Below are 26737 nucleotides of genomic sequence, written 5' to 3' on the forward strand. Positions count from 1 at the left end.
AACATTGCATTTTTTTCTTTGGCATGTAATGTTATATTACACTAAAATATCAATATGTCATGTTGTTTGGAAGAGAAACTGTTAACTGGGTGATTCCAATATATTATTTTTAAGTGGCAAACGAATAGCTGAGACAACCGTTTTCTTGCCACCCGGTGAAACGGTCCAAAACATGAACGCTAGTTGTGTTGTATTGTGGTGTGTTGTGTCGTGTCGTGTGATAGAGAAATTCTAAATTACTCTATGTTTTAATTGCCAAAACCAATTTCACACTCGTTTCTATTCATTAATGAGGTGTAAGTTCATTAATTATGCATGAAGTAGATCGAGACCAGTCTTAAAAGCCAGGTAAAGAGCGTTTAATTCCAGAGAGTACTGAATGCTTACACACATTTCCACAGGTTATAAACTGAAAATGACGTCAGCGTTTTCCAAACGTTCCGTTTCACAAACAGAGGGCCCCTCTAACTTTCAAGCCTCCGCGTTATCAGCACGAAGTCAAGGCCAGTCAGCATAAATCAACATTCCCGACCATTTGGAGATGGCCCGTTCCCACCACCTGGAGATTTGTACAACTGAATGAACTAAGGAACAGACCTATTATTGTTACTAACTCCTGACTACATTATATACAATTGGGAAAGGGAGCAAGAGGGATAACTCACATGTACCGTACATTATAGCATTTGGACTAGTCAGTTTCTGATTGGAATGTATACATAATTAGTCATTTCAACCATATTTTCCTCTATCACGTGTTATCCACTTCCCTCCATTTTCTCCACCAGAGACAGTCATGTAACGTGTTGTCCAGATAGTGTGTGTGTTCAGATTAGAATGTGTACCCGGTATGTGTGTCTCTCTATCCTGTATAAGCATCTTCCTCTCCCTGAGTGAATCAGGCTGGATGAGTAAACGGGGGAACTCGGAAAAGTGGGGAAGACATGTTTTCTGCTTACTCAGGAGAGCCATCATCAGACTCCACCAACCAAACCACCATTCATACTCAGGATGACTATAGCATATTGTTAGCAGCAGTGTCACAAGTGGCTTTGTAAGTATCTGTAGGAGGGCTAACAAGGCTGGGAAGGGCTCAGTGTCTTCAGCTGTAGTTGAGTTGAGTTAGAAATGTGCCTGCTCAATGGCTTTTGCCCTGCGATTTCACCCCTGTTGATAGCACTTGAAAGACATATATCACTCCAGGTCACTCTAGGTCAGTCTAGGTCAGTCTAGGTCAGTCTAGGTCAAATACTGCACATATTGAACTCTCGTTGTCATCGGAACACTACGATGTATTGGGAAATGTCATGGAGTGCACCTTGGAATACTGCGTCACTGTTCACTGTTTTGTTAGTATGCCCAATCTGATGCTAAACAATGTTTACATGTAGACCAAATTAATCATACATTAATCATCTACCTAAGATTTTAAGTATGTATGTGGGACATGGTAACAAACAAACTAGGGTTCTTATTACTGTGTTACTATAACTAGTGTTTACCTATAAATATTATATGTTACACGGATCCTTCAGAATGCAGAAGTAATAACACAGTAAAGTGTTCAAGGGGGGGGGTGGGCCTCAAGACTAGCAGGTCCCACTAACTCAACCCATCTGTTAGTCAAACAACTTGGTTGTTGTCATGTTAATGGAATAGCTGGTATGACGGTTAGTGCCCAGACAAGTGCAGAGGGTGGCATAGGCCAGGGTATCCATGGGAATGGCTTTCTAGCTCCACACATGTTATCAGGATTTATGGTAACGCCTATTCAGGCACACAGTAGGCCTTGACCCATTGATTACGGTCCCGCTCTCTCACTGTGCAGCCAGCCAGTGGGGCTAAAGGATAGGAGAGGAACACCCATGGGTCATAAGCAGATACATTCTAATGTTGACATGCTCAAATACACAGCCACATGCATGTTGGTGGACACACAGACATCCACATAATCACTAAGTAACAACTGTGAGACAGTGGAAGTGGAGAGGACAGAGGAAGGGTTGTAAATGTTGAGAAATACACTACCGTTCAAAAGTTTGGGGTCACTTAGAAATGTCCTTGATTCTTAAAGAAGAGCTATTTTTTGTCCATTTAAATAATATCAAATTGATCACAAATACAGTGTAGACATTGATAATGTTGACAATGACTATTGTAGCTGGAAACAGCTGATTTTTATTGGAATATCTACATAGGTGTACAGGGACCAATGATCAGCAAACATCACTCCTGTGTTCTAATGGAACGTTGTGTTAGCTAATCCAAGTTTAGAATTTTAAAAGGCTAATTGATCATTAGAAAACCCTTTTGCAATTACGTTAGCACAGCTGAGAACTGTTGTCCTGATTAAAGAAGCAATAAAACTGGCCTTCTTTAGACTAGTTGAGTATCTGGAGCATCAGCATTTGTGGGTTCGATTACAGGCTCAAAATGGCCAGAAACAAAGAACTTTCTTCTGAAACTCATCAGTCTATTCTTGTTCTGAGAAATGAAGGCTATTCCATGCAAGAAATTGCCAAGAAACTGAAGATCTCATACAACGCTCTCCACTACTCTCTTCACAGAACAGAGTAAACTAGCTCTAACCAGAATAGAAAGAGGAGTGGGAGGCTCTGGTGCACAACTGAGCAAGATGACAAGTATATTAGAGTGTCTAGTTTGAGAAACACACACCTCACAAGTCCTCAACTTGCAGCTTCATAAAATAGTATCTGCAAAACACCAGTCTCAACGTCAACAGTGAAGAGGCGACTCTGGGATGCTGGCCTTCTAGGCAGACTTGCAAAGAAAAAGCCATATCTCAGACTGGCCAATAAAAATAAAAGCTTAAATTGGGCAAAAGGACGCAGACACTGGAAGATTGGAAGAAAAAAAATATGGACAGAAGAATCTAAGTTTGAGGTGTTCGGATCAGAAAGAAGAACAATCGTGAGACGCAGAAAAAAATGACAAGATGCTGGAGGAGTGCTTGACGCCATCTGTCAAGCATGGTGGAGGCAATGTGATGGTCTGAGGGTGCTTTGGTGGTGGTAAAGTGGGAGATTTGTACAGGGTAAAAGGGATCTTGAAGGAGGAAGGCTATCACTTTATTTTGCAATGCCATGTCATACCCTGTGGACGGTGTTTAATTGAAGCCAATTTCCTCCTACAACAGGCAATGATCCAAAGCACAGCTCCAAACTATGCAAGAACTATTTAGAGAAGAAGCAGTCAGCTGGTATTCTGTCTATAATGGAGTGGCCAGCACAGTCACCGGATCTCATTTTGAACGTTTGAACGCTACGTTTGAACGCTATCTATACCACTAATACACCTGTTGCTCAAGTGAGGAAAAAGCACAGAATCCTATTCCTCATGGCTAAAGACCAGAGATGATCACATTGGGAAATATCACACGTCATAGACAATAGTGGAGTTGTTGTACAGAGAGCCGATGACAGCACAGTAAGGGGTATTTCACATTGACCAACACTGCCATATATACCAAATGCTTATATGAAATATGAGGACATGAAATACACAAAGATTTGTTTTATTAAAAAGAAGAATACAATACCATTGTATGTACAAGTAAAAACAATACGTTACACAGAAACTGTTGCGTTGTATGTCGGGCAAGACAAATATTCTAATATACTAGGGTTCGAGAAAGCTTTTTAGTAAAGTAAGGCAACAATTAGCTTGAAGGTTTGACTTTTGAGTGAACCATTGCTAGCAGTTTAAATCAATGTGTTGTTGGATAGTCGGCATGTCTATTTATACCATATTGAGATCAATGAATGTCTAGTCTGTTTAAACCTGGTGTGGTGTATAGTGACAAAGAAGCAAGACATAATGAACACTGTGGCAGATGATTTCATTCTGGTATTATGGAAAATTGCATTAAACTGAGAATAAATGTGATAATAAATGTGAATAAGTGCTGAGCTGCAAAGACAGCAATCTTAAAATTGAGTTGTCATGATGCTGTCTGTTTCCAGTATTAGGGCTGTTTTCCTAAAGCATTTAGAACATGTTTACTTTTTCTTACCACGATACTTCTGAATGTTGCGATACTGGTATTGTGACAAACCAAATCTCAAAGTGTGGTTAAAAAAATAAGACATGAATGCTTCAGCAATCAGTGATGCCATGTAGTCTTCATCTAGTGCTAGCACAGAAATTCTGACCTGGAACTGTCACTCCTGTATGTCATTTGTGAGTCAATGCTGGACCTGGAGAAGAGGAGCATCCTCTCTTGGGACTCCTCGGTCTGCCTGTGGGCCCACAATTCACTGGGATTAGCGTTCAAGGTCCTCTGCTTCATCGACAGCGTCTCGAACTTCAAATACGTGTCTTTAGACAGCTCGTCGTCCAAACCTGGCACACTGCCCTGGCAGTAGAGTGAGAGGATCTTGTAGACCAGCAAACCGATGACAGGTAAAGCCACGGTGCAGGCAATGCCGCTGATGAGCATCAGCAGCTGGTTCTCGGCATCGTCCTCAACAATGTCCAGGGTGAAGAAGTTGATGCAGGGGTCTATCCCCGCCGCACTTCCCTTGGCAACCAGACAAACCTGGTACCTCATTCCAGAAGTTAAGCCTTCGAGAAGGACCTTGCCACTCCCGGCATCAGTATCCATTGTCCGTTTGGAGTCGTCCTCATCGTCGTAAGTAGAGTACACAACGGTGAGAGGGGCATCGCTCTGCAAACCGTCTGCCGTCCAGAGTAGAACCGCGCTGTCCGCCGTTTCCTCCACGATCTCGAGATCTTGGACGGACTTGGAAGCGTCCTTCTTTTTGCTCTGATCCGCCGCCAGCATCCTGTCGCTGCCTTGCTGGATCTTGGATGGTTTGGGTGGGGCTTTCTGCTGCACATTGCTGGGCATGAGTTTCTTCTTGGTGGGAACGGGTGGCAGTGTGGTCGTGGCTGGGGTGGTAGTGGTAATCAGGGTGCTAGGGGAGTTGGAGAAGTCAGTTGCCGGAGCAGAGGATGTTGTGGATGGGCTACTCCCTCCAGTCTCTCCATTGGACCTCTGTGGGGGCATGGTTGAAGCGACATAACCTGCCACAGACAGGCTGATGGCAGCCTCTGCATTACCGGCGAAGTTCTTAGCCTTGCAGCTGTACTCCCCGTTGTCTTTGTACGAGATCCCATTTAGGCTGATGATTGACCATCGGACACCTTCTCCCGGAGACTCCTGGACAACTGTAGGTAGATCATGAAAATGCCAAGACTTAGTAATCGCCAAGATGTAGACATTCTTTAAATGAAACACAAAGATCAACTGTGGAGTAAAAGCAAATCCTATCAAATCAATTTCAAAATAATCTAAAACTATTTTTGATAACCATGTTGAATAAGACACTATATTCCTTTTCTTAAAATAAAATGTCTCACTGTTGATACCTGTGTTGTTGACAGGTGAGCCATCTGAAGTGGTCCAGATTAGGGTAGGTGTGGGGTAACCCGTGGCATCACAGCGCAGAAGCACATTGCTGCCCAACGAGGCTGTAATCTTGGTGGCTGACATCATGACAGACGGCTTGAGACATTGGTCCAGCTCCGCCCTTTGGAACATAACCCCGGCCAGGTTCTCAGGCCCACTGCAAGACAGGAACTGATCCATTAGTACCACTGATGTGTCAGACATTTTGGAGAGCTCGATCAGCTTGGAGATCCTGCAGTCGCAGATCCACGGGTTGTCCTGAAGACCTGGAGGGGACAAGAGAGGAAATGTTTGTGATAGTTATGCTAAATAAAATGTACATGAATATTTGTAAAAAGGTTAGGAACATGCAGTGCTTCAGAGATGAGGAACATGCTATCAATTATCAATGCTAATAGTAATGTGGCTGCGAATGTAAACAAACTCAAAGAGTGGATTCCAGTCTCTCCTAGCTGATACACAAATTATACAAATGGTAGCACTTTATTACAACTCCATGTAACAAATAATTTATAATTGATTGGTAAAAAGTTTATTCATAATTTACTAATCATTACTCCATTCATAAGATGTTTAATATTGTCCCATATAAACAATCATTAGTTAAGGATTTTCGCATGGCAAAAAAAAGGATGTCTGTTTTTCCCTATAGTTGCACACGCATCGGTTTTGTTGCTAAACAACCAATGGCATGTCTGTCTTTTTGTGAGAAATTCCACTGGTCACTCAAAAAATGTATAAAGTATTTATAAAGTATAAATAGAACACACATTAGGCCACGCAAAAGACTGCTAAATGGTTAATACATGGTTTATAAGGACCTATATTTAACATGTCATTAATTATCTTATGAATCATTATTAAACACTTTGATAGTTGTTTGTAAATGTGTGAATAACTAGGTTACTGACGTTGACATGTGGGAGTAAAGATGAATAAACAGTGGTGTAAAGTACTTCAATACAAATACTTTAAAGTACTACTTAAGTAGTATTAGGGTATCTGTACTTGACTTTACTATTTATATTTTTTGACAACTTTTACTTTTACTCCACTACATTCCTAAAGACGTAATGTACTTATTACTCCCATACATTTTCTCTGACACCCAAAAGTACTCGCTACATTTCAAATTCTCAGGCAAACAGAAAAATGGTCCAATTCATGCACCTCTCAATATAATGCGTTGTCATCCCTACTGCCTCTGATCTGGCAGACTCACTAAATGCAAATACTGCATTTGTAAATTATATCTGAGTGTTGGAGTGTGCCCCTGGCTGTCCGTAAATAAAAAAATAAAAAAATAAAATCCTGCCATCTGGTTTGCTTAATATAAGAAATTTGATGTATAGCATTTACTTGAGTACATTTAAAACCAGATTCTATTTGATATTTACTCAAGTATTATTTTACCTTGTGACTTTCACTTTTACTTGAGTCATTTTCTAATAAGGTATCTTTACTTTTATGCTATGAATTCCATGTTCATCTATTTTCCCGCCAAAACACACATGAAACATACACCGTTAATTTTCTGTACAGCTAGCATGTGTAACTTAGTGTTTTCATTCAGTGGTGAGTGGCGCAGCGGTCTAAGCCACTGCATCCCAGTGCTAGAGGTGTCAGTACAGACACCCTGGTTTGAATCCAGGCTGTATCACAACCGGCCGTGATTGGGAGTCCCAGCATCGTCCGGGTTTGGCCGGTGTAGGCCATCATTGCAAATAAGACTTAACTGACTTGCCTAGTTTAAAAAAAAATCTAGGTATGAATACGTTACAACTGAGCCATCCTTCTATTACCCTAATAATGGGATTTCCCAGACCGAGGGTCAGGCGTGTCAAATTTGGAGTCATATCATCTCTTACAAATGACATTAAGTTACTAGCATGTTACATGTGTGGGAAAGGAGGGTAGAGACGCTTTCCCAGAACACACACACAGACACAAAAGCAAACGGAAACACAGCTACTGTACAAACACACACTCAAACACATATACAATCGCTCTCTCTCTCTCGCTCTCTCTCTCTCTCTCTCTCTCACTCACTCACTCACTCACTCACTCACTCACTCACTCACTCACTCACTCACTCACTCACTCACTCACTCACTCACTCACACTCACTCACACACACACACACACACACACACACACACACACACACACACACACACACACACACACACACACACACGCATGTGGAAGTGCATGTGTATTGTGGAAACCCCTTATGCTTAACCAGATTAGTTGTACTTAACTGGGGACAACCCAAACGCAAACTCTAAACCTGGTGTTGACTTTCTTCCCAGAATACAAAAGTGTTGTACAAAAGGAGCAATTTGTAGTTGTTACATTTTTGCACTTCTGAATGAACGATGTACAGTATACCATTGATTCTTGAAGAATTGTACTCATAAATACTACATGAGCTTAGTTCAATTGTCTTACCCCATAAAAACCCAAAATATAAACTTTTTTTGCTCAATTGTTTGTAAACACTTTAATTTTAAACAAACACTGTATTGCCTCAACATGGTTAAAACTATATTGTGTCCATGTGGGCTCTGCTATGTCCATTTGGGCTCTGCTATGTCCATGTGGGCTCTGCTATGTCCATGTGGGCTCTGCTATGTCCATGTGGGCTCTGCTATGTCCATTTGGGCTCTGCTATGTCCATGTGGGCTCTGCTATGTCCATGTGGGCTCTGCTATGTCCATGTGGGCTCTGCTATGTCCATGTGTGCTCTGCTATGTCCATGTGGGCTCTGCTATGTCCATGCGGGCTCTGCTATGTCCATGTGGGCTCTGCTATGTCCATGCGGGCTCTGCTATGTCCATGTGGGCTCTGCTATGTCCATGTGGGCTCTGCTATGTCCATGTGGGCTCTGCTATGTCCATGTGGGCTCTGCTATGTCCATGTGGGCTCTGCTATGTCCATTTGGGCTCTGCTATGTCCATGTGGGCTCTGCTATGTCCATGTGGGCTCTGCTATGTCCATGTGGGCTCTGCTATGTCCATGTGGGCTCTGCTATGTCCATGTGGGCTCTGCTATGTCCATTTGGGCTCTGCTATGTCCATGTGGGCTCTGCTATGTCCATGTGGGCTCTGCTATGTCCATGAGGGCTCTGCTATGTCCATGTGGGCTCTGCTATGTCCATGTGGGCTCTGCTATGTCCATGTGGGCTCTGCTATGGCAGTAAAACCTCTCGTTCTCTCAAACAGAGAATTAGTGAACATACAAGTTAAATCAGGAGAAACGACAGGGATTATCCAGTCGCAGTGCATTTCAATGACCTGAAGCATGACATTTCTACCTTTAGATTTTGTGGCATAGAGAAAGTTAAGATATCAGACAGGGGAGGAGATGTTAAAATAATACTCTGAGTAAAAGAGAATGTTTTTGGATTTTCACACTCCAGACATTATTTCCTAAAGGACTTAATGATGAAATGCCTATGTATGTTATGTTTTGAATTTGAACATGAATTATGTGCCTATTTAAGATGACTCTGTTGTTCGTACGATGTACCCAGTGACTAATGAAAACTTGCTATGTCCTCATTGTGGTTTTACAGACGTGTTTCATATGTCTTATTTATACACTTTTGTAATATTTATGAAATGCATTTTGTTATATTTGGTAGCTCTTATTTGTTTTTCCTTCGCCTCCAACCCTCTTCGATGTGTGGAACGGATGTGGGTGGGGCTCGGTCTACATAATGGTGCAAATTTTTAAAAAATCCAAAAAGCTCTGACGATGGCCGTGAGGCCGATACGTATACTTATTAAAGATCAGTGATACTATCAAGAGCAGTGTGCGGTTTCCTTTTTCCCTTTTCCTAAAACTATATTGTGACATCATGGATGGTCAGTCATTCCATCCATAGCTCTGTCTATGAATTTGAGAGTGTTGACATTTCTCCAGCCCCATTCCTCAGCTTTTACCAAAACCGTGGCGGGGTGTACACTTTGTTATTGTTTGAACTGGCAGATTGAATGCTGATTGGCTGACAGAACATCCAGTTTATAATAGCAAAAAGGCACCTTGGGGGTTTGTGATGTATGGCCAATATACCACGGCTAAGGGCTGTATCCATAACAACAGCCGATAGCCGTGGTATATTGGCCATATACCACACCCCCTCATGCCTTTTAGTTTAATTCTATCATGTGATGGTACGGGAAGAGTCTATATTCTGTACATGGGATGTTATGTGTCTTCCTTTGGGATAGACTGATCTTGTTTCTCCTTCCAGTATGCCAGTGAATAGAACAAGCTTTTTCAGCATGGATAAGCTAGCTGGTCCTTAACATCCCATGAACATTATCTCACTCCTCAAGCTAGTTCTCAGACAGAGTGAAAGAGAGTATTTTCTTAAAGATGGACAATCGTCACTTATAATCAATTCTATACTTCATTCATAAAGAAGACTGTACATGTGATTTGTTTTAGGAATGCCCCTTAACAAGTCCCGGTTTATTTATTGATGTATTTATTTGTTTGGTCTTGTATCCGAATGCTCTCTACAATGTACTGTATATGTCGGTTTGTACATCAGCGTTCTACTCAGCATCTGGCATGCAAATGAAAACCTGGGTACATCTCAGGGCCTGCTTACACCTTCCCACATTCTGTGAGATTCAGTGTGAAGCCCAAAATACATGGCATGTTTGTACAAATCAGAGCGTGGAAAGATAACTAATTAGATTTGTCAAAGCCAAAGTTTAGAAAGGGACTATCATTGCATGATAACTTTAACTCCCTGCTGCTTATGAGGTGGATCTAAAATAGGTTGCCCTGCTAACCTGCAGCTACAGCACATAGAAGTCCAAGCGTTGTGGACGTGTAGGTGATAGTCTATTGATAGTTTGCTGAGCATCTATAGATAGATTTTCCAAATAAAGAGCAGCCCAAATATGTTTTGGAACCTCAATGTGAAGATGGAAATATGCCTTTGGGTTAAATGTAACCATCACTAAGTAAACACATTGCGTTGCAGTCCAGGTGCCAGACAAAAAGTGACATCACGTTGAGGTGTTGTCATAACAATTGCCATGGATTTCATGTATGTACAACTTCCTAATGTTCGTCAGCAAACGCCCTTTACGGCTACGTAACAACCCAAAACTCCTACGCAGACCAGTGCCATGTTCTGTTATCACCAAACACTGCTTTAGTGCAGGGGTGGCCAACCCACCTCCTGGAGAGCCACTGGGAGTTCAGGGTTTTGCTCCAGACCTGCTCTAACACATGGGTCAGCTAATCTCAGGTGTGTCCTCCTGAAGAGTAGCTGATCAGTAGAAGCACGTGTTGTAGTCAGGGCAAAAGCCTGCAAAACCAGTACAGATGTAGGATCTTGTAGGATTTGAGCCAATTTGCTACAGCAGGAAAATAATTCTGCAGCAACAGGAAATGTAATGTGAACATTTTGTAGGGGTAAATCATTTTTTGTAAAGGAAAATCAAGTCAGAGATTTCTAATGGAAAATTACAAACTTCAGAACCCTTTTTTAAACTCAAATACACTACAAGTTTGCATTGCAGGAATACTGCAATGCAGGGTGATCAAATAAGCATCGGGGTGATCAAAATAAGATCCTACATCTGTAGTTCGTGAGGGTGAAAGGTTGTGCACCCCTGCCCAAAGTCCTAACCTTCAACCCTCAGCCCCACATAACCCACTCACACTTCATTATCAGTTCTCTTACCGAGCACCACTTTCTGGGACAGGCTGGAGGAGACAGGCATTCCATTGAACGGCGGCCAGATATCCACGAGGTCCGAAGACAGAGTGGTCAACTTGTTGCTGGAGATATCCAGGTAGGTGATGTTGACCAGGTACGGGATAGCCTCCATGGCCACGCTGGTTAAGCGGTTGTTGTGAAGATCCAGCGTCCTCAGACTAGGCATCTCCTTTAGGGACTCCCAGGGGAAAGTGGAGATCAGATTCCCGTCCAGCCGCAGTTCGTGGAGGACCTTGAGGTTGTAGAAGGCGGCGGCGTCCACAGAGGAGATAGAGTTGTAGGTGATCCACAGGTAGCGCAGGTCGTTCAGGTAGTAGAAGGCCTCGGTGGGGATGCGCCTCACGCCTGTCTTCTCCACCCGCAGTTTGACCGTATCCACAGGGACATTTACAGGGATGTCGGACATGTCTGGGTCATCACACAGCACAGATCTGAGAGGAACAGAATACATTGGCTCAGTTTAAATATATAAAAAAATGTCCTTCTCCCTTTCATGGAGTTATCACTCTTCTGGACAGGTCAAAGCTAGAGTTCCATTACATAGCTTTCACCTATCCAGTCCAGAACCACAGGGTGTTGTTCCGGCCCAGTAGCCTTCTAAACCACCTGATTCATCTGATCATCTAGCCCTTAATAGCTTGAGTCATGTGCGTTAATGCTGGGCTGGGACAAAAGCCTAGAAAACGGACCATGATTGAAGAGCTCTGCACTTTGTGTTTCCATTTCCACAATTCATGTCTTACATACTTATGGGACTTGAGAAAAGTTGTTCTATGATTATTTTTCACGACTCCATACTCTGTTCCCAACTCTTGAGATGCAGTCATCCTAAACATGGGATAGGTATTGAGAAAAAGTGCTCCTCTGTTGAACTCATAATTCAAAGTCTAAGAGGTCTGACACAAGGTTCTAATACTAAGAGGGACAGGTGGTTTTAGTACTAAGAGGGACGGTTGGTTATAATACTAAGAAGGACAGAGGGTTATAATACTAAGAGGGATAGGTGGTTTTAGTACTAAGAGGGACAGGGGGTTATAATATTAAGAGAGACATGGGGTTATAATACTAAGAGGGACAGGGGGTTATAATATTAAGAGAGACAGGGGGTTTTAGTACTAAGAGGGACAGGGGTTATAATATTAAGAGGGACAGGGGTTTTAGTACTAAGAGGGACAGGGGTTTTAGTACTAAGAGGGACAGGGGTTATAATATTAAGAGGGACAGGGGTTTTAGTACTAAGAGGGACTAAGAGGGACAGGGGTTTTAGTACTAAGAGGGACAGGGGGTTATAATATTAAGAGAGACAGGGGTTATAATACTAAGAGGGACAGGGGTTTTAGTACTAAGAGGGACAGGGGTTTTAGTACTAAGAGGGACAGGGGTTTTAGTACTAAGAGAGGGACAGGGGATTTAGTACTAAGGGACAGGGGTTTTAGTACTAAGAGGGACAGGGTTTTAGTACTAAGAGGGACAGGGGTTATAATACTAAGAGGGACAGGGGTTTTAGTACTAAGAGGGACAGGGGTTTTAGTACTAAGAGGGACAGGGGGTTTTATACTAAGAGGGACAGGGGTTTTAGTTAAGAGGGACAGGGGTTATAATACTAAGAGGGACAGAGGGTTATAATACTAAGAGGGACAGGGGGTTTTAGTACTAAGAGACCCAGGGGGTTATAATACTAAGAGGGACAGAGGGTTATAATACTAAGAGGGACAGGGGGTTATAATACTAAGAGGGACAGAGGGTTATAATACTAAGAGGGACAGGGGGTTATAATTAAGAGGGACAGAGGGTTATAATACTAAGAGGGACAGGGGGTTTTAGTACTAAGAGGGACAGGGGTTTTAGTACTAAGAGGGACAGGGGTTTAATACTAAGAGGGACAGGGGGTTTTAGTACTAAGAGGGACAGGGGTTATAATACTAAGAGGGACATGGGGTTATAATACTAAGAGGGACAGGGGGACAGGGGGTTTTAGTACTAAGAGGACAGGGGTTATAATATTAAGAGGACAGAGGGTTATAATACTAAGAGGGACAGGGGGTTTTAGTACTAAGAGGGACAGGGGGTTATAATATTAAGAGGGACATGGGGTTATATATACTAAGAGGGACAGGGGTTTTAGTACTAAGAGGGACAGGGGTTATAATACTAAGAGGGACAGGGGTTATAATACTAAGAGGGACAGGAGGTTATAATACTAAGAGGGACAGGGGGTTTTAGTACTAAGAGGGACAGAGGGTTATAATACCAAGAGGGACAGGGGTTTTAGTACTAAGAGGGACAGGGGTTATAATACTAAGAGAGACAGGGGGTTATAATACTAAGAGGGACAGGGGTTTTAGTACTAAGAGGACAGGGGTTTTAGTACTAAGAGGGACAGGGGGTTTTTAAGAGGGACAGGGGTACTAAGAGGGACAGGGGTTTTAGTACTAAGAGGGACAGGGGTTTTTACTAAGAGGGACAGGGGTTTTAGTACTAAGAGGGACAGAGGGTTATAATACTAAGAGGGACAGGTGGTTTTAGTACTAAGAGGGACAGGGGGTTATAATATTAAGAGAGACAGGGGGTTATAATACTAAGAGGGACAGGGGTTTTAGTACTAAGAGGGACAGGGGGTTTTAGTACTAAGAGGGACAGGGGGTTTTAGTACTAAGAGGGACAGGGGGTTTTAGTACTAAGAGGGACAGGGGGTTTAGTACTAAGAGGGACAGGGGTTTTAGTACTAAGAGGGACAGGGGGTTTTAGTACTAAGAGGGACAGGGGTTATAATACTAAGAGGGGGGGTTTTAGTACTAAGAGGGACAGGGGTTTTAGTACTAAGAGGGACAGGGGGTTTTAGTACTAAGAGGGACAGGGGTTTTAGTACTAAGAGGGACAGGGGGTACTAAGAGGGACAGGGGTTATAATACTAAGAGGGACAGAGGGTTATAATACTAAGAGGGACAGGGGGTTTTAGTACTAAGAGACCCAGGGGGTTATAATACTAAGAGGGACAGAGGGTTATAATACTAAGAGGGACAGGGGGTTATAATACTAAGAGGGACAGGGGTTATAATACTAAGAGGGACAGAGGGTTATAATACTAAGAGGGACAGGGGGTTTTAGTACGAAGAGGGACAGGGGGTTTTAGTACTAAGAGGGACAGAGGGTTATAATACTAAGAGGGACAGGTGGTTTTAGTACTAAGAGGGACAGGGGGTTATAATATTAAGAGAGACATGGGGTTATAATACTAAGAGGACAGGGGTTATAATACTAAGAGGGACAGGGGTTTTAGTACTAAGAGGGACAGGGGGTTATAATTTAAGAGAGACATGGGGTACTAAGAGGGGATTAAGAGGGACAGGGGGTTTTAGTACTAAGAGGGACAGGGGTTATAATATTAAGAGGGACAGGGGTTTTAGTACTAAGAGGGACAGGAGGTTATAATACTAAGAGGGACAGGGGGTTATAATACTAAGAGGACAGGGGGTTATAATATTAAGAGGGACAGGAGGTTATAATACTAAGAGGGACAGGGGTTTTAATATTAAGAGAGACAGGGGTTTTAGTACTAAGAGGGACAGGAGGTTTAATACTAAGAGGGACAGGGGTTTTAACTAAGAGGGACAGAGGGTTATAATACTAAGAGGGACAGGTGGTTTTAGTACTAAGAGGGACAGGGGTTATAATATTAAGAGAGACAGGGGGTACTAAGAGGGACAGGGGTTTTAGTACTAAGAGGGACAGGGGTTTTAGTACTAAGAGGGACAGAGGGTTATAATACTAAGAGGGATAGGGGTTTTAGTACTAAGAGGGACAGGGGTTATAATTAAGAGGGACAGGGGGTTATAATACTAAGAGGGACAGGGGTTATAATATTAAGAGGGACAGGGGTTTTAGTACTAAGAGGGACAGGGGGTACTAAGAGGGACAGAGGGTTATAATACTAAGAGGGACAGGGGTTTTAGTACTAAGAGGGACAGGGGTTTTAAGAGAGACAGGGGTTATAATACTAAGTTTTAATATTAAGAGGACAGGGGTTTTAGTACTAAGAGGGACAGGAGGTTATAATACTAAGAGGGACAGGGGTTTTAGTACTAAGAGGGACAGGGGTTTAGTACTAAGAGGGACAGGGGTTATAATACTAAGAGGGACAGGGGGTTTTAGTACTAAGAGGGACAGGGGTTATAATACTAAGAGGGACAGGGGGTTTTAGTACTAAAGAGGGACAGGGGTTTTAGTACTAAGAGGGACAGGGGTTATAATACTAAGAGGGACAGGGGTTATAATACTAAGAGGGACAGGGGTTATAATACTAAGAGGGACAGGGGTTATAATACTAAGAGGGACAGGGGTTATAATACTAAGAGGGACAGGGGTTATAATACTAAGAGGGACAGGGGTTATAATACTAAGAGGGACAGGGGTTTTAGTACTAAGAGGGACAGGGACAGGGGTTTTAGTACTAAGAGGACAGGGGTTATAATATAATACTAAGAGGACAGGTGGTTTTAGTACTAAGAGGGACAGGGTTATAATACTAAGAGGGACAGGGGGTTATAATACTAAGAGGGACAGGGGTTATAATACTAAGAAGCAGGGGGTTATAATACAGAGGGGGTTTATAATACTAAGAGGACAGGGGTTATAATACTAAGAGGACAGGGGGTACTAAGAGGGACAGGGTGTTATATAATACTAAGGGAGGGACTAAGGGGTTTTAATACTAAGAGGGACAGGACAGGGGTTATAATACTAAGAGGGACAGGGGTTATAATACTAAGAGGGACAGGGGGTTATAATACTAAGAGGGACAGGGGTTATAATACTAAGAGGGACAGGGGGTTATAATACTAAGAGGGACAATAAGAGGGACAGGGGCTATAATATTAAGAGAGACAGGGGGTTATAATAGAGGACATGGGTTTTAATATTAAGAGGGACAGGGGGTTTTAGTACTAAGAGGGACAGGAGGTTATAATACTAAGAGGGACAGGGGTTTTATAATACTAAGGGGTTATAATACTAAGAGGGACAGGGGTTTTAGTACTAAGAGGGACAGGGGTTATAATACTAAGAGGACAGGGGTTTTAGACTAAGAGGGACAGGGGTTATAATACTAAGAGGGACTAAGAGGGGGGTTATTATTAAGAGAGACATGGGGTTATAATACTTAGAGGGACAGGGGGTTATAATATTAAGAGGACAGGGGGACTAAGAGGGGGGTTATTAAGAGGACAGGGGTTTTAGTACTAAGAGGGACAGGGGTTATAATACTAAGAGGACAGGGGTTATAATACTAAGAGGGACAGGGGTTATAATATTAAGAGGGACAGGAGGTTATAATACTAAGAGGGACAGGGGTTTTAATATTAAGAGGGACAGGGGTTTTAGTACTAAGAGGGACAGGAGGTTTAATAATACTAAGAGGGACAGGGGTTTTAGTACTAAGAGGGACAGAGGGTTATAATACTAAGAGGACAGGTGGTTTTAGTACTAAGAGGGACAGGGGGTTATAATATTAAGAGAGACAGGGGGTTATATTACTAAGAGGGACAGGGGTTTTAGTACTAAGAGGGACAGGGGTTTTAGTACTAAGAGGGACAGGGGTTTAGTACTAAGAGGGACAGGGGTTTTAGTACTAAGAGGGACAGGGGGTTTAATACTAAGAGGGACAGGGGGTTTTAATACTAAGAGGGACAGGGGTTATAGTACTAAGAGAGACAGGGGGGTTATAATACTAAGAGGGACAGGGGTTTTAGTACTAAGAGGGACAGGGGTTTTAGTACTAAGAGGGACAGGGGTTTTAGTACTAAGAGGGACAGGGGGTTTTAGTACTAAGAGGGACAGGGGTTTTAGTACTAAGAGGGACAGGGGTTTTTAGTACTAAGAGGGACTAAGAGGGACAGGGGTTTTAAGGGACAGGGGTTATTTAGGGGTTTTAGTACTAAGAGGGAGGGGGTTATAATACTAAGAGGGACAGGGGTTTTAGTACTAAGAGGGACAGGGGTTATAATACTAAGAGGGACAGGGGTTTAAGTACTAAGAGGGAAGAGGGACAGGGGGGGTTTTAGTACTAAGAGGGACAGGGGTTATAGAGGGACAGGGGTTATAATACTAAGAGGGACAGGGGTTTTAGTACTAAGAGGACAGGGTGTTATAATACTAGGGACAAGAGGGGACAGAGGGGTAATATAAGAGGGACAGGGGTTTTAGTACTAAGAGGGACAGGGGTTATAATACTAAGAGGGACAGGGGTTATAATACTAAGAGGGACAGGGGTTATAATACTAAGAGGGACAGAGGGTTATAATACTAAGAGGGACAGGGGGTTTTAATACTAAGAGGGACAGGGGTTATATAATACTAGGGACAAGAGGACAGGGGTTTTAGGGGTTTTAATACTAAGAGGGACAGGGGTTTTAGTACTAAGAGGGACAGGGGAAGAGGACAGGGGTTTTAGTACTAAGAGGGACAGAGGGTTATAATACTAAGAGGGACAGGGTGGTTTTAGTACTAAGAGGGACAGGGGTTATAATATTAAGAGAGACATGGGGTTATAATACTAAGAGGGACAGGGGGTTATAATATTAAGAGGGACAGGGGGTTTTAGTACTAAGAGGGACAGGGGTTATAATATTAAGAGAGACATGGGGTTATAATACTTAGAGGGACAGGGGGTTATAATATTAAGAGGGACAGGGGGTTTTAGTACTAAGAGGGACAGGGGGTTATAATATTAAGAGGGACAGGGGGTTTTAGTACTAAGAGGGACAGGAGGTTATAATACTAAGAGGGACAGGGGGTTATAATACTAAGAGGGACAGGGGGTTATAATATTAAGAGGGACAGGAGGTTATAATACTAAGAGGGACAGGGGTTTTAATATTAAGAGAGACAGGGGGTTTTAGTACTAAGAGGGACAGGAGGTTATAATACTAAGAGGGACAGGGGGTTTTAGTACTAAGAGGGACAGAGGGTTATAATACTAAGAGGGACAGGTGGTTTTAGTACTAAGAGGGACAGGGGGTTATAATATTAAGAGAGACAGGGGGTTATATTACTAAGAGGGACAGGGGTTTTAGTACTAAGAGGGACAGGGGTTTTAGTACTAAGAGGGACAGAGGGTTATAATACTAAGAGGGATAGGTGGTTTTAGTACTAAGAGGGACAGGGGTTATAATACTAAGAGGGACAGGGGTTATAATACTAATAGGGACAGGGGGTTATAATATTAAGAGAGACAGGGGGTTATAATATTAAGAGGGACAGGGGGTTTTAGTACTAAGAGGGACAGGGGGTTTTAGTACTAAGAGGGACAGAGGGTTATAATACTAAGAGGGACAGGTGGTTTTAGTACTAAGAGGGACAGGGGTTATAATATTAAGAGAGACAGGGGGTTATAATACTAAGAGGGACAGGGGTTTTAATATTAAGAGGGACAGGGGGTTTTAGTACTAAGAGGGACAGGAGGTTATAATACTAAGAGGGACAGGGGTTTTAGTACTAAGAGGGACAGGGGTTTTAGTACTAAGAGGGACAGGGGTTATAATACTAAGGGACAGGGGTTTTAGTACTAAGAGGGACAGGGGTTATAATACTAAGAGGGACAGGGGTTTTAGTACTAAGAGGGACAGGGGGTTATAATACTAAAAGGGACAGGGGTTTTAGTACTAAGAGGGACAGGGGTTATAATACTAAGAGGGACAGGGGTTATAATACTAAGAGGGACAGGGGTTATAATACTAAGAGGGACAGGGGTTATAATACTAAGAGGACAGGGGGTTATAATACTAAGAGGGACAGGGGTTATAATACTAAGAGGGACAGGGGTTTTAGTACTAAGAGGGACAGGGTGTTATAATAATACTAGGGACAGGGGGTTTTAGTACTAAGAGGGACAGGGGGTTATAATACTAAGAGGGACAGGGGGTTTTAATACTAAGAGGGACAGGTGGTTTTAGTACTAAGAGGGACAGGGGGTTATAATACTAAGAGGGACAGGGGGTTATAATACTAAGAGGGACAGGGGGTTATAATACTAAGAGGGACAGGGGGTTATAATACTAAGAGGGACAGGGGGTTATAATACTAAGAGGGACAGGGGTTATAATACTAAGAGGGACAGGGGTTTTAGTACTAAGAGGGACAGGGTGTTATAATAATACTAGGGACAGGGGTTTTAGTACTAAGAGGGACAGGGGTTATAATACTAAGAGGGACAGGGGGTTTTAATACTAAGAGGGACAGGTGGTTTTAGTACTAAGAGGACAGGGGGTTATAATACTAAGAGGGACAGGGGTTATAATACTAAGAGGGACAGGGGGTTATAATACTAAGAGGGACAGGGGGTTATAATACTAAGAGGGACAGGGGGTTATAATACTAAGAGGGACAGGGGGTTATAATAACTTGCCCGAGATGGCATAGCAGTTCAGACGTCTTTTGTCCTTGTCTTGTCGTGTCGTGTATATATATATATTTACAACTTTTTTCACATACATTTTATTTTTATTTTCCATCAACTCATCTTCAATACACTCTCCTGCAACCTGCCTCACCAATTGATATGTATAAATACGTATTATTTACCTCAAATCTGCAATCCTCCAAGAAGCTAGCCAGAAGCTAGCCAGAAACTCCAAGGATCTAGCCAGAAGCTAGCCAGGAGCTAGCCAGAAGCTAATTAGAAACTAGTTAGCTTCTTTACTGGCAACTCGTTAGTATTCAGCTAACCACGGTTTGTGGTCATCAGCTATCCTTTAACTCGAAAATCTATCGCCAGTTTTGTACGGCGCAGCGCGGCTCGGAACGGAACATACCGGACCGATTTTTCTCTCCATGTCCCTGGATTTCAACTGCTCTCTGGACATTCACTCCCGGATCTCACAGCTAGCTGGCTGCTATCCGTGTGTCTATCTGCTTTCGTCGATTCCGGAGCAAACATCAATTACTCCGGAGCTAGCCAGCTCCGTCAATCACTCCTGAGCTCCGTCAATCACTCCTGGGCTGCAGTCACCTATCCGGACCCGTTTTACTGCCTACGCGGAGCCCCACCGGGCCTTCACAACTGGACTGCCGACGTTATCTACCCGAAGGAGATCCGGCTGGCTCCTCCGTCGCAACGTTACCTGAACGCCCATCTGCGGCCTGCTAACCGTTAGCTGTCTTACCGGCTGCTCTCAGAATAGACAATCGGACAATTTATTTATTTTTATTATTATTATTATGTTTCTTCTTGGGCCTCTATAACTATATCTATTGTTTTTATTTTTTAGTTGTTGTGTGATTTGGACTAATCCCCTCTACAACACGGAACTCCACTAATCTACTGACGGAAAGCAAGAGGTGGCTAACAACAGACCTCCATCCTATGCTAGCTTGCTACCGATGTCCTGGCTAGCTGTCTAAATCGCCGTGACCCCCAAACCAACCTCTCCACTCCCTGGACCCTTTTGATCACTCGACTAAGGATGCCTCTCCTTAATGTCAATATGTCTTGTCCATTGCTGTTCTGGTTAGTGTTTATTGGCTTATTTCACTGTAGAGCCTCTAGTCCTGCTCACTATACCTTATCCAACTTATTAGTTCCACCACCCACACATGCAATGACATCTCCTGGTTTCAATGATGTTTCTAGAGACAATATCTCTCTCTTCATCACTCAATACCTAGGTTTACCTCCACTGTATTCACATCCTACCATACCTTTGTCTGTACATTATACCTTGATGCTATTTTATCGCCCCCAGAAACCTCCTTTTACTCTCTGTTCCAGACGTTCTAGACGACCAATTCTTATTGCTTTTAGCCGTACCCTTATTCTTCTCCTCCTATGTTCCTCTGGCGATGTAGAGGTGAATCCAGGCCCTGCAGTGCCTAGCTCCACTCCTATTCCCAGGCGCTCTCTTTTGATGACTTCTGTAACCGTAATAGCCTTGGTTTCATGCATGTTAACATTAGAAGCCTCCTCCCTAAGTTTGTTCTTTTCACTGCTTTAGCACACTCTGCCAACCCGGATGTTCTAGCTGTGTCTGAATCCTGGCTTAGGAAGACCACCAAAAATTCAGAAATGTTCATTCCAAACTACAACATTTTCAGACAAGATAGAACTGCCAAAGGGGGCGGTGTTGCAATCTACTGCAAAGATAGCCTGCAGAGTTCTGTCCTACTATCCAGGTCTGTACCCAAACAATTTGAACTTCTACTTTTAAAAATCCACCTCTCTAAAAACAAGTCTCTCACCGTTGCCGCCTGCTATAGACCACCCTCTGCCCCCAGCTGTGCTCTGGACACCATATGTGAACTGATTGCCCCCCATCTATCTTCAGAGCTCGTGCTGCTAGGCGACCTAAACTGGAACATGCTTAACACCCCAGCCATCCTACAATCTAAACTTGATGCCCTCAATCTCACACAAATTATCAATGAACCTACCAGGTACCCCCAAAGCCTTAAACACGGGCACCCTCATAGATATCATCCTAACCAACTTCCCTCTAAATACACCTCTGCTGTCTTCAACCAAGATCTCAGCGATCACTGCCTCATTGCCTGCATCCGTAATGGGTCAGCGGTCAAACGACCTCCACTCATCACTGTAAACGCTCCCTGAAACACTTCAGCGAGCAGGCCTTTCTAATCGACCTGGCCGGGGTGTCCTGGAAGGATATTGATCTCATCCCGTCAGTAGAGGATGCCTGGATATTTTTTTAAAATGCCTTCCTAACAATCTTAAATAAACATGCCCCATTCAAGAAAATTAGAACCAGGAACAGATATAGCCCTTGGTTCTCCCCAGACCTGACTGCCCTTAACCAACACAAAAACATCCTATGGCATTCTGCATTAGCATCGAACAGCCCCGTGATATGCAGCTGTTCAGGGAAGCTAGAAACCGTTATACACAGGCAGTTAGAAAAGCCAAGGCTAGCTTTTTCAAGCAGAAATTTGCTTCCTGCAACACTAACTCTAAAAAGTTCTGGGACACTGTAAAGTCCATGGAGAATAAGAACACCTCCTCCCAGCTGCCCACTGCACTGAAGATAGGAAACACTGTCACCACTGATAAATCCACCATAATTGAGAATTTCAATAAGCATTTTTCTACGGCTGGCCATGCTTTCCACCTGGCAACTCCTACCCCGGTCAACAGCACTGCACCCCCAACAGCAACTCACCCAAGCCTTCCCCATTTCTCCTTCTCCCAAATCCATTCAGCTGAAGTTCTGAAAGAGCTGAAAAATCTGGACCCCTACAAATCAGCCGGGCTAGACAATCTGGACCCTTTCTTTCTAAAATTATCTGCCGAAATTGTTGCCACCCCTATTACTAGCCTGTTCAACCTCTCTTTCGTGTCATCTGAGATTCCCAAAGATTGGAAAGCAGCTGCGGTCATCCCCCTCTTCAAAGGGGGGGACACTCTTGACCCAAACTGCTACAGACCTATATCTATCCTACCATGCCTTTCTAAGGTCTTGAAAGCCAAGTCAACAAACAGATTACCCGACCATTTCGAATCTCACCATACCTTCTCTGCTATGCAATCTGGTTTCAGAGCTGGTCATGGGTGCACCTCAGCCACGCTCAAGGTCCTAAACGATATCTTAACCGCCATCGATAAGAAACATTACTGTGCAGCCGTATTCATTGATCTGGCCAAGGCTTTCGACTCTGTCAACCACCACATCCTCATCGGCAGACTCGACAGCCTTGGTTTCTCAAATGATTGCCTCGCCTGGTTCACCAACTACTTCTCTGATAGAGTTCAGTGTGTCAAATCGGAGGGTCTGCTGTCCGGACCTCTGGCAGTCTCTATGGGGGTGCCACAGGGTTCAATTCTTGGACCGACTCTCTTCTCTGTATACATCAATGAGGTCGCTCTTGCTGCTGGTGAGTCTCTGATCCACCTCTACGCAGACGACACCATTCTGTATACTTCCGGCCCTTCTTTGGACACTGTGTTAACAACCCTCCAGGCAAGCTTCAATGCCATACAACTCTCCTTCCGTGGCCTCCAATTGCTCTTAAATACAAGTAAAACTAAATGCATGCTCTTCAACCGATCGCTACCTGCACCTACCGGCCTGTCCAACATCACTACTCTGGACGGCTCTTACTTAGAATACGTGGACAACTACAAATACTTAGGTGTCTGGTTAGACTGTAAACTCTCTTTCCAGACCCATATCAAACATCTCCAATCCAAAGTTAAATCTAGAATTGGCTTCCTATTTCGCAACAAAGCATCCTTCACTCATGCTGCCAAACATACCCTTGTAAAATTGACCATCCTACCAATCCTCGACTTTGGCAATGTCATTTACAAAATAGCCTCCAATACCCTACTCAACAAATTGGATGCAGTCTATCACAGTGCAATCCGTTTTGTCACCAAAGCCCCATATACTACCCACCATTGCGACCTGTACGCTCTCGTTGGCTGGCCTCGCTTCATACTCACGTCGCCAAACCCACTGGCTCCATGTCATCTACAAGACCCTGCTAGGTAAAGTCCCCCTTATCTCAGCTCGCTGGTCACCATAGCATCTCCCACCTGTAGCACACGCTCCAGCAGGTATATCTCTCTAGTCACCCCCAAAACCAATTCTTTCTTTGGCCGCCTCTCCTTCCAGTTCTCTGCTGCCAATGACTGGAACGAACTACAAAAATCTCTTAAATTGAAACACTTATCTCCCTCACTAGCTTTAAGCACCAACTGTCAGAGAATCTTACAGATTACTGCATCTGTACATAGCCCACCTATAATTTAGCCCAAACAACTACCTCTTTCCCAACTGTATTTAATTAATTTATTTATTTTGCTCCTTTGCACCCCATTATTTTTATTTCTACTTTGCACATTCTTCCATTGCAAAACTACCATTCCAGTGTTTTACTTGCTATATTGTATTTACTTTGCCACCGTGGCCTTTTTGCCTTTACCTCCCTTCTCACCTAATTTGCTCACATTGTATATAGACTTTGTTTTTTTTACTGTATTATTGACTGTATGTTTGTTTTACTCCATGTGTAACTCTGTGTCGTTGTATGTGTCGAACTGCTTTGCTTTATCTTGGCCAGGTCGCAATTGTAAATGAGAACTTGTTCTCAACTTGCTTACCTGGTTAAATAAAGGTGAAATAAAAAATAAAAAATAAATAATACTAAGAGGACAGGGGCTTATAATACTAAGAGGGGCAGGGGGTTATAATACTAAGAGGGACAGGGGGTTATAATACTAAGAGGGACAGGGGGTTATAATACTAAGAAGGACAGGGGCTTATAATACTAAGAGGACAGGGGTTATAATACTAAGAGGGACAGGGGTTTTAGTACTAAGAGGGACAGGGGTTATAATACTAAGAGGGCAGGGGTTATAATACTAAGAGGGACAGGGGCTTATAATACTAAGAGGGACAGGGGCTTATAATACTAAGAGGGACAGGGGTTATAATACTAAGAGGGACAGGGGGTTTTAGTACTAAGAGGGACAGGGGTTATAATACTAAGAGGGACAGGGGTTATAATACTAAGAGGGACAGGGGTTATAATACTAAGAGGGACAGGGGGTTTTAATACTAAGAGGACAGGGGTTATAATACTAAGAGGGACAGGGGTTATAATACTAAGAGGGACAGGGGTTATAATACTAAGAGGGACAGGGGTTATAATACTAAGAGGACAGGGGTTATAATACTAAGAGGGTTATAATACTAAGAAGGACAGGGGTTATAATACTAAGAGGGACAGGGGGTTATAATACTAAGAGGGACAGGGGGTTTTAATACTAAGAGGACAGGGGTTATAATACTAAGAAGGACAGGGGTTATAATACTAAGAGGGTCAGGGGGTTATAATACTAAGAAGGACAGGGGTTATAATACTAAGAGGGACAGGGGTTATAATACTAAGAGGGACAGGGGTTTTAATACTAAGAGGGACAGGGGTTATAATACTAAGAGGGACAGAGGGTTATAATACTAAGAGGACAGGGGGTTATAATACTAAGAAGGACAGGGGTTATAATACTAAGAAGGACAGGGGTTATAATACTAAGAGGGACAGGGGTTATAATACTAAGAGGGACAGAGGGTTATAATACTAAGAGGGACAGGGGGTTATAATACTAAGAAGGACAGGGGGTTATAATACTAAGAAGGACAGGGGGTTATAATACTAAGAAGGACAGGGGATTATAATACTAAGAGGGACAGGGGGTTATAATACTAAGAAGGACAGGGGTTATAATACTAAGAAGGACAGGGGGTTATAATACTAAGAAGGACAGGGGGTTATAATACTAAGAAGGACAGGGGGTTATAATACTAAGAGGGACAGGGGGTTATAATACTAAGAGGGTCAGGGGGTTATAATACTAAGAGGGACAGGGGGTTATAATACTAAGAGGGACAGGAGGTTATAATACTAAGAGGGACAGGGGGTTATAATACTAAGAGGGACAGGGGGTTATAATACTAAGAGGGACAGGAGGTTATAATACTAATACAAAATACATGGATCATTTAAAAAAGATAGTGATACTGTATATCTGTGGAAAATGGTCCAGATTCAACTATAATAAAATATGTAAAGACAACCTCCTATAAGAAACATGGTAAATACCTGGTCCCCGTTCCATCACTCCGTCCATGGTAAACACAGGTACACTGGGAAGGACAGAAGGAATGGGCCACACTGAAGCAGCACAGAAAGACATGGGCGTAGAGAAGAAGATGCATGGTTCACCAAATCAACCAAACACGATCACACCACAAGGTCAGGAGAAAGAGGAGAGGAAAAGACATCTGAATTCAGGTAGAAAGGTTGAAAAAAATACTTCTCGTCTTTTGTAGAGAGGAAAAAATATGAATAGTCCCAAAGTCCCGCATGCATAAGAAGTGCTTACAGGTGACCCATCGTTAGGATGGGAGAAGGGGGAGGGGAGGACAGTAAGGCCAGATTAGTGGAGGATTTCACAGGGCTGACTAGGTCACGCAAGCCAGGACAGGGAGGATAGAAATCAGCCTTGGGGACACAAACACTAATCGTCTAGCACACTTGGCGGCGAGGTTTCCCCTTACCCGATCCCCTGGATACCCTCACACACCCACAGCCTTCATCACCCCAGACTACCAATCCCTAACCCCCCTTCATCACCCCAGTCCACCCAAACCTAACCCCCCTTAACACACCCACAGCCTTCATCAACCCAGTCTACCTAGCCCAGACCTCCCTCCCACACACACACCCCCACCACTGTTTTCTTCTCCTCTTCTAACTTTTACTGTTATGGCACTAGCCCTACCCTTGCTGACACTGGGCTGGGCCTTTTCCTAAGAGTTGCGTGAGGGATCTCCGAGTGACCCAAGGGTGCAAGCTGTAGTCTGGGGCGTGATTTATCTCCTCATGGAGAGGACCGGAGTGGAGGGGTTGGGGGTGACCGGGGTGGCGTGGGAAGAATGGCATTGTATGCTGTAGCGTTAAGATTTCCCTTCACTGGAACGCAGAGGCCTAGCCTGAACCATAAATAGCAGCCCCACATCATTATTCCTCCTCCACCAAACTTTACAGTT

The 26737-nt window shown here is 43.3% G+C and overlaps 1 protein-coding gene across 1 annotated transcript; it reads right to left on the bottom strand.

The window, feature by feature from the left end:
- Nucleotides 1-344: 344 nt before the first annotated feature.
- On the bottom strand, nucleotides 345-26069 carry LOC115131178 (leucine-rich repeat, immunoglobulin-like domain and transmembrane domain-containing protein 3). Its single transcript, XM_029662773.2, has 4 exons — nucleotides 25788-26069; nucleotides 11142-11608; nucleotides 5392-5697; nucleotides 345-5190 (listed from the first exon to the last, which is right to left on the bottom strand). The coding sequence occupies exons 1-4, from the start codon at nucleotides 25901-25903 to the stop codon at nucleotides 4154-4156; spliced, it is 1926 nt and encodes a 641-aa protein (XP_029518633.1). The 5' UTR covers nucleotides 25904-26069; the 3' UTR covers nucleotides 345-4153.
- Between the last annotated feature and the right edge of the window lie 668 nt (nucleotides 26070-26737).

The sequence above is a fragment of the Oncorhynchus nerka genome, linkage group LG6 (assembly GCF_034236695.1).
Source record: "Oncorhynchus nerka isolate Pitt River linkage group LG6, Oner_Uvic_2.0, whole genome shotgun sequence".
Taxonomy (NCBI): Eukaryota; Metazoa; Chordata; class Actinopteri; order Salmoniformes; family Salmonidae; genus Oncorhynchus; species Oncorhynchus nerka.

What these genes read in the sequence shown, in the direction of transcription:
- LOC115131178 (XM_029662773.2), bottom strand. Translation starts at nt 25,903, where the DNA reads ATGCATCTTCTTCTCTACGCCCATGTCTTTCTGTGCTGCTTCAGTGTG. An exon ending in GTCCCAGAAAGTGGTGCTCG is followed by an intron (nt 5,698 to 11,141) that starts GTAAGAGAACTG and finishes TGTCCCCTCCAG; the next exon opens with GTCTTCAGGACAACCCGTGG. An exon ending in CTCACCTGTCAACAACACAG is followed by an intron (nt 5,191 to 5,391) that starts GTATCAACAGTG and finishes ATCTACCTACAG; the next exon opens with TTGTCCAGGAGTCTCCGGGA.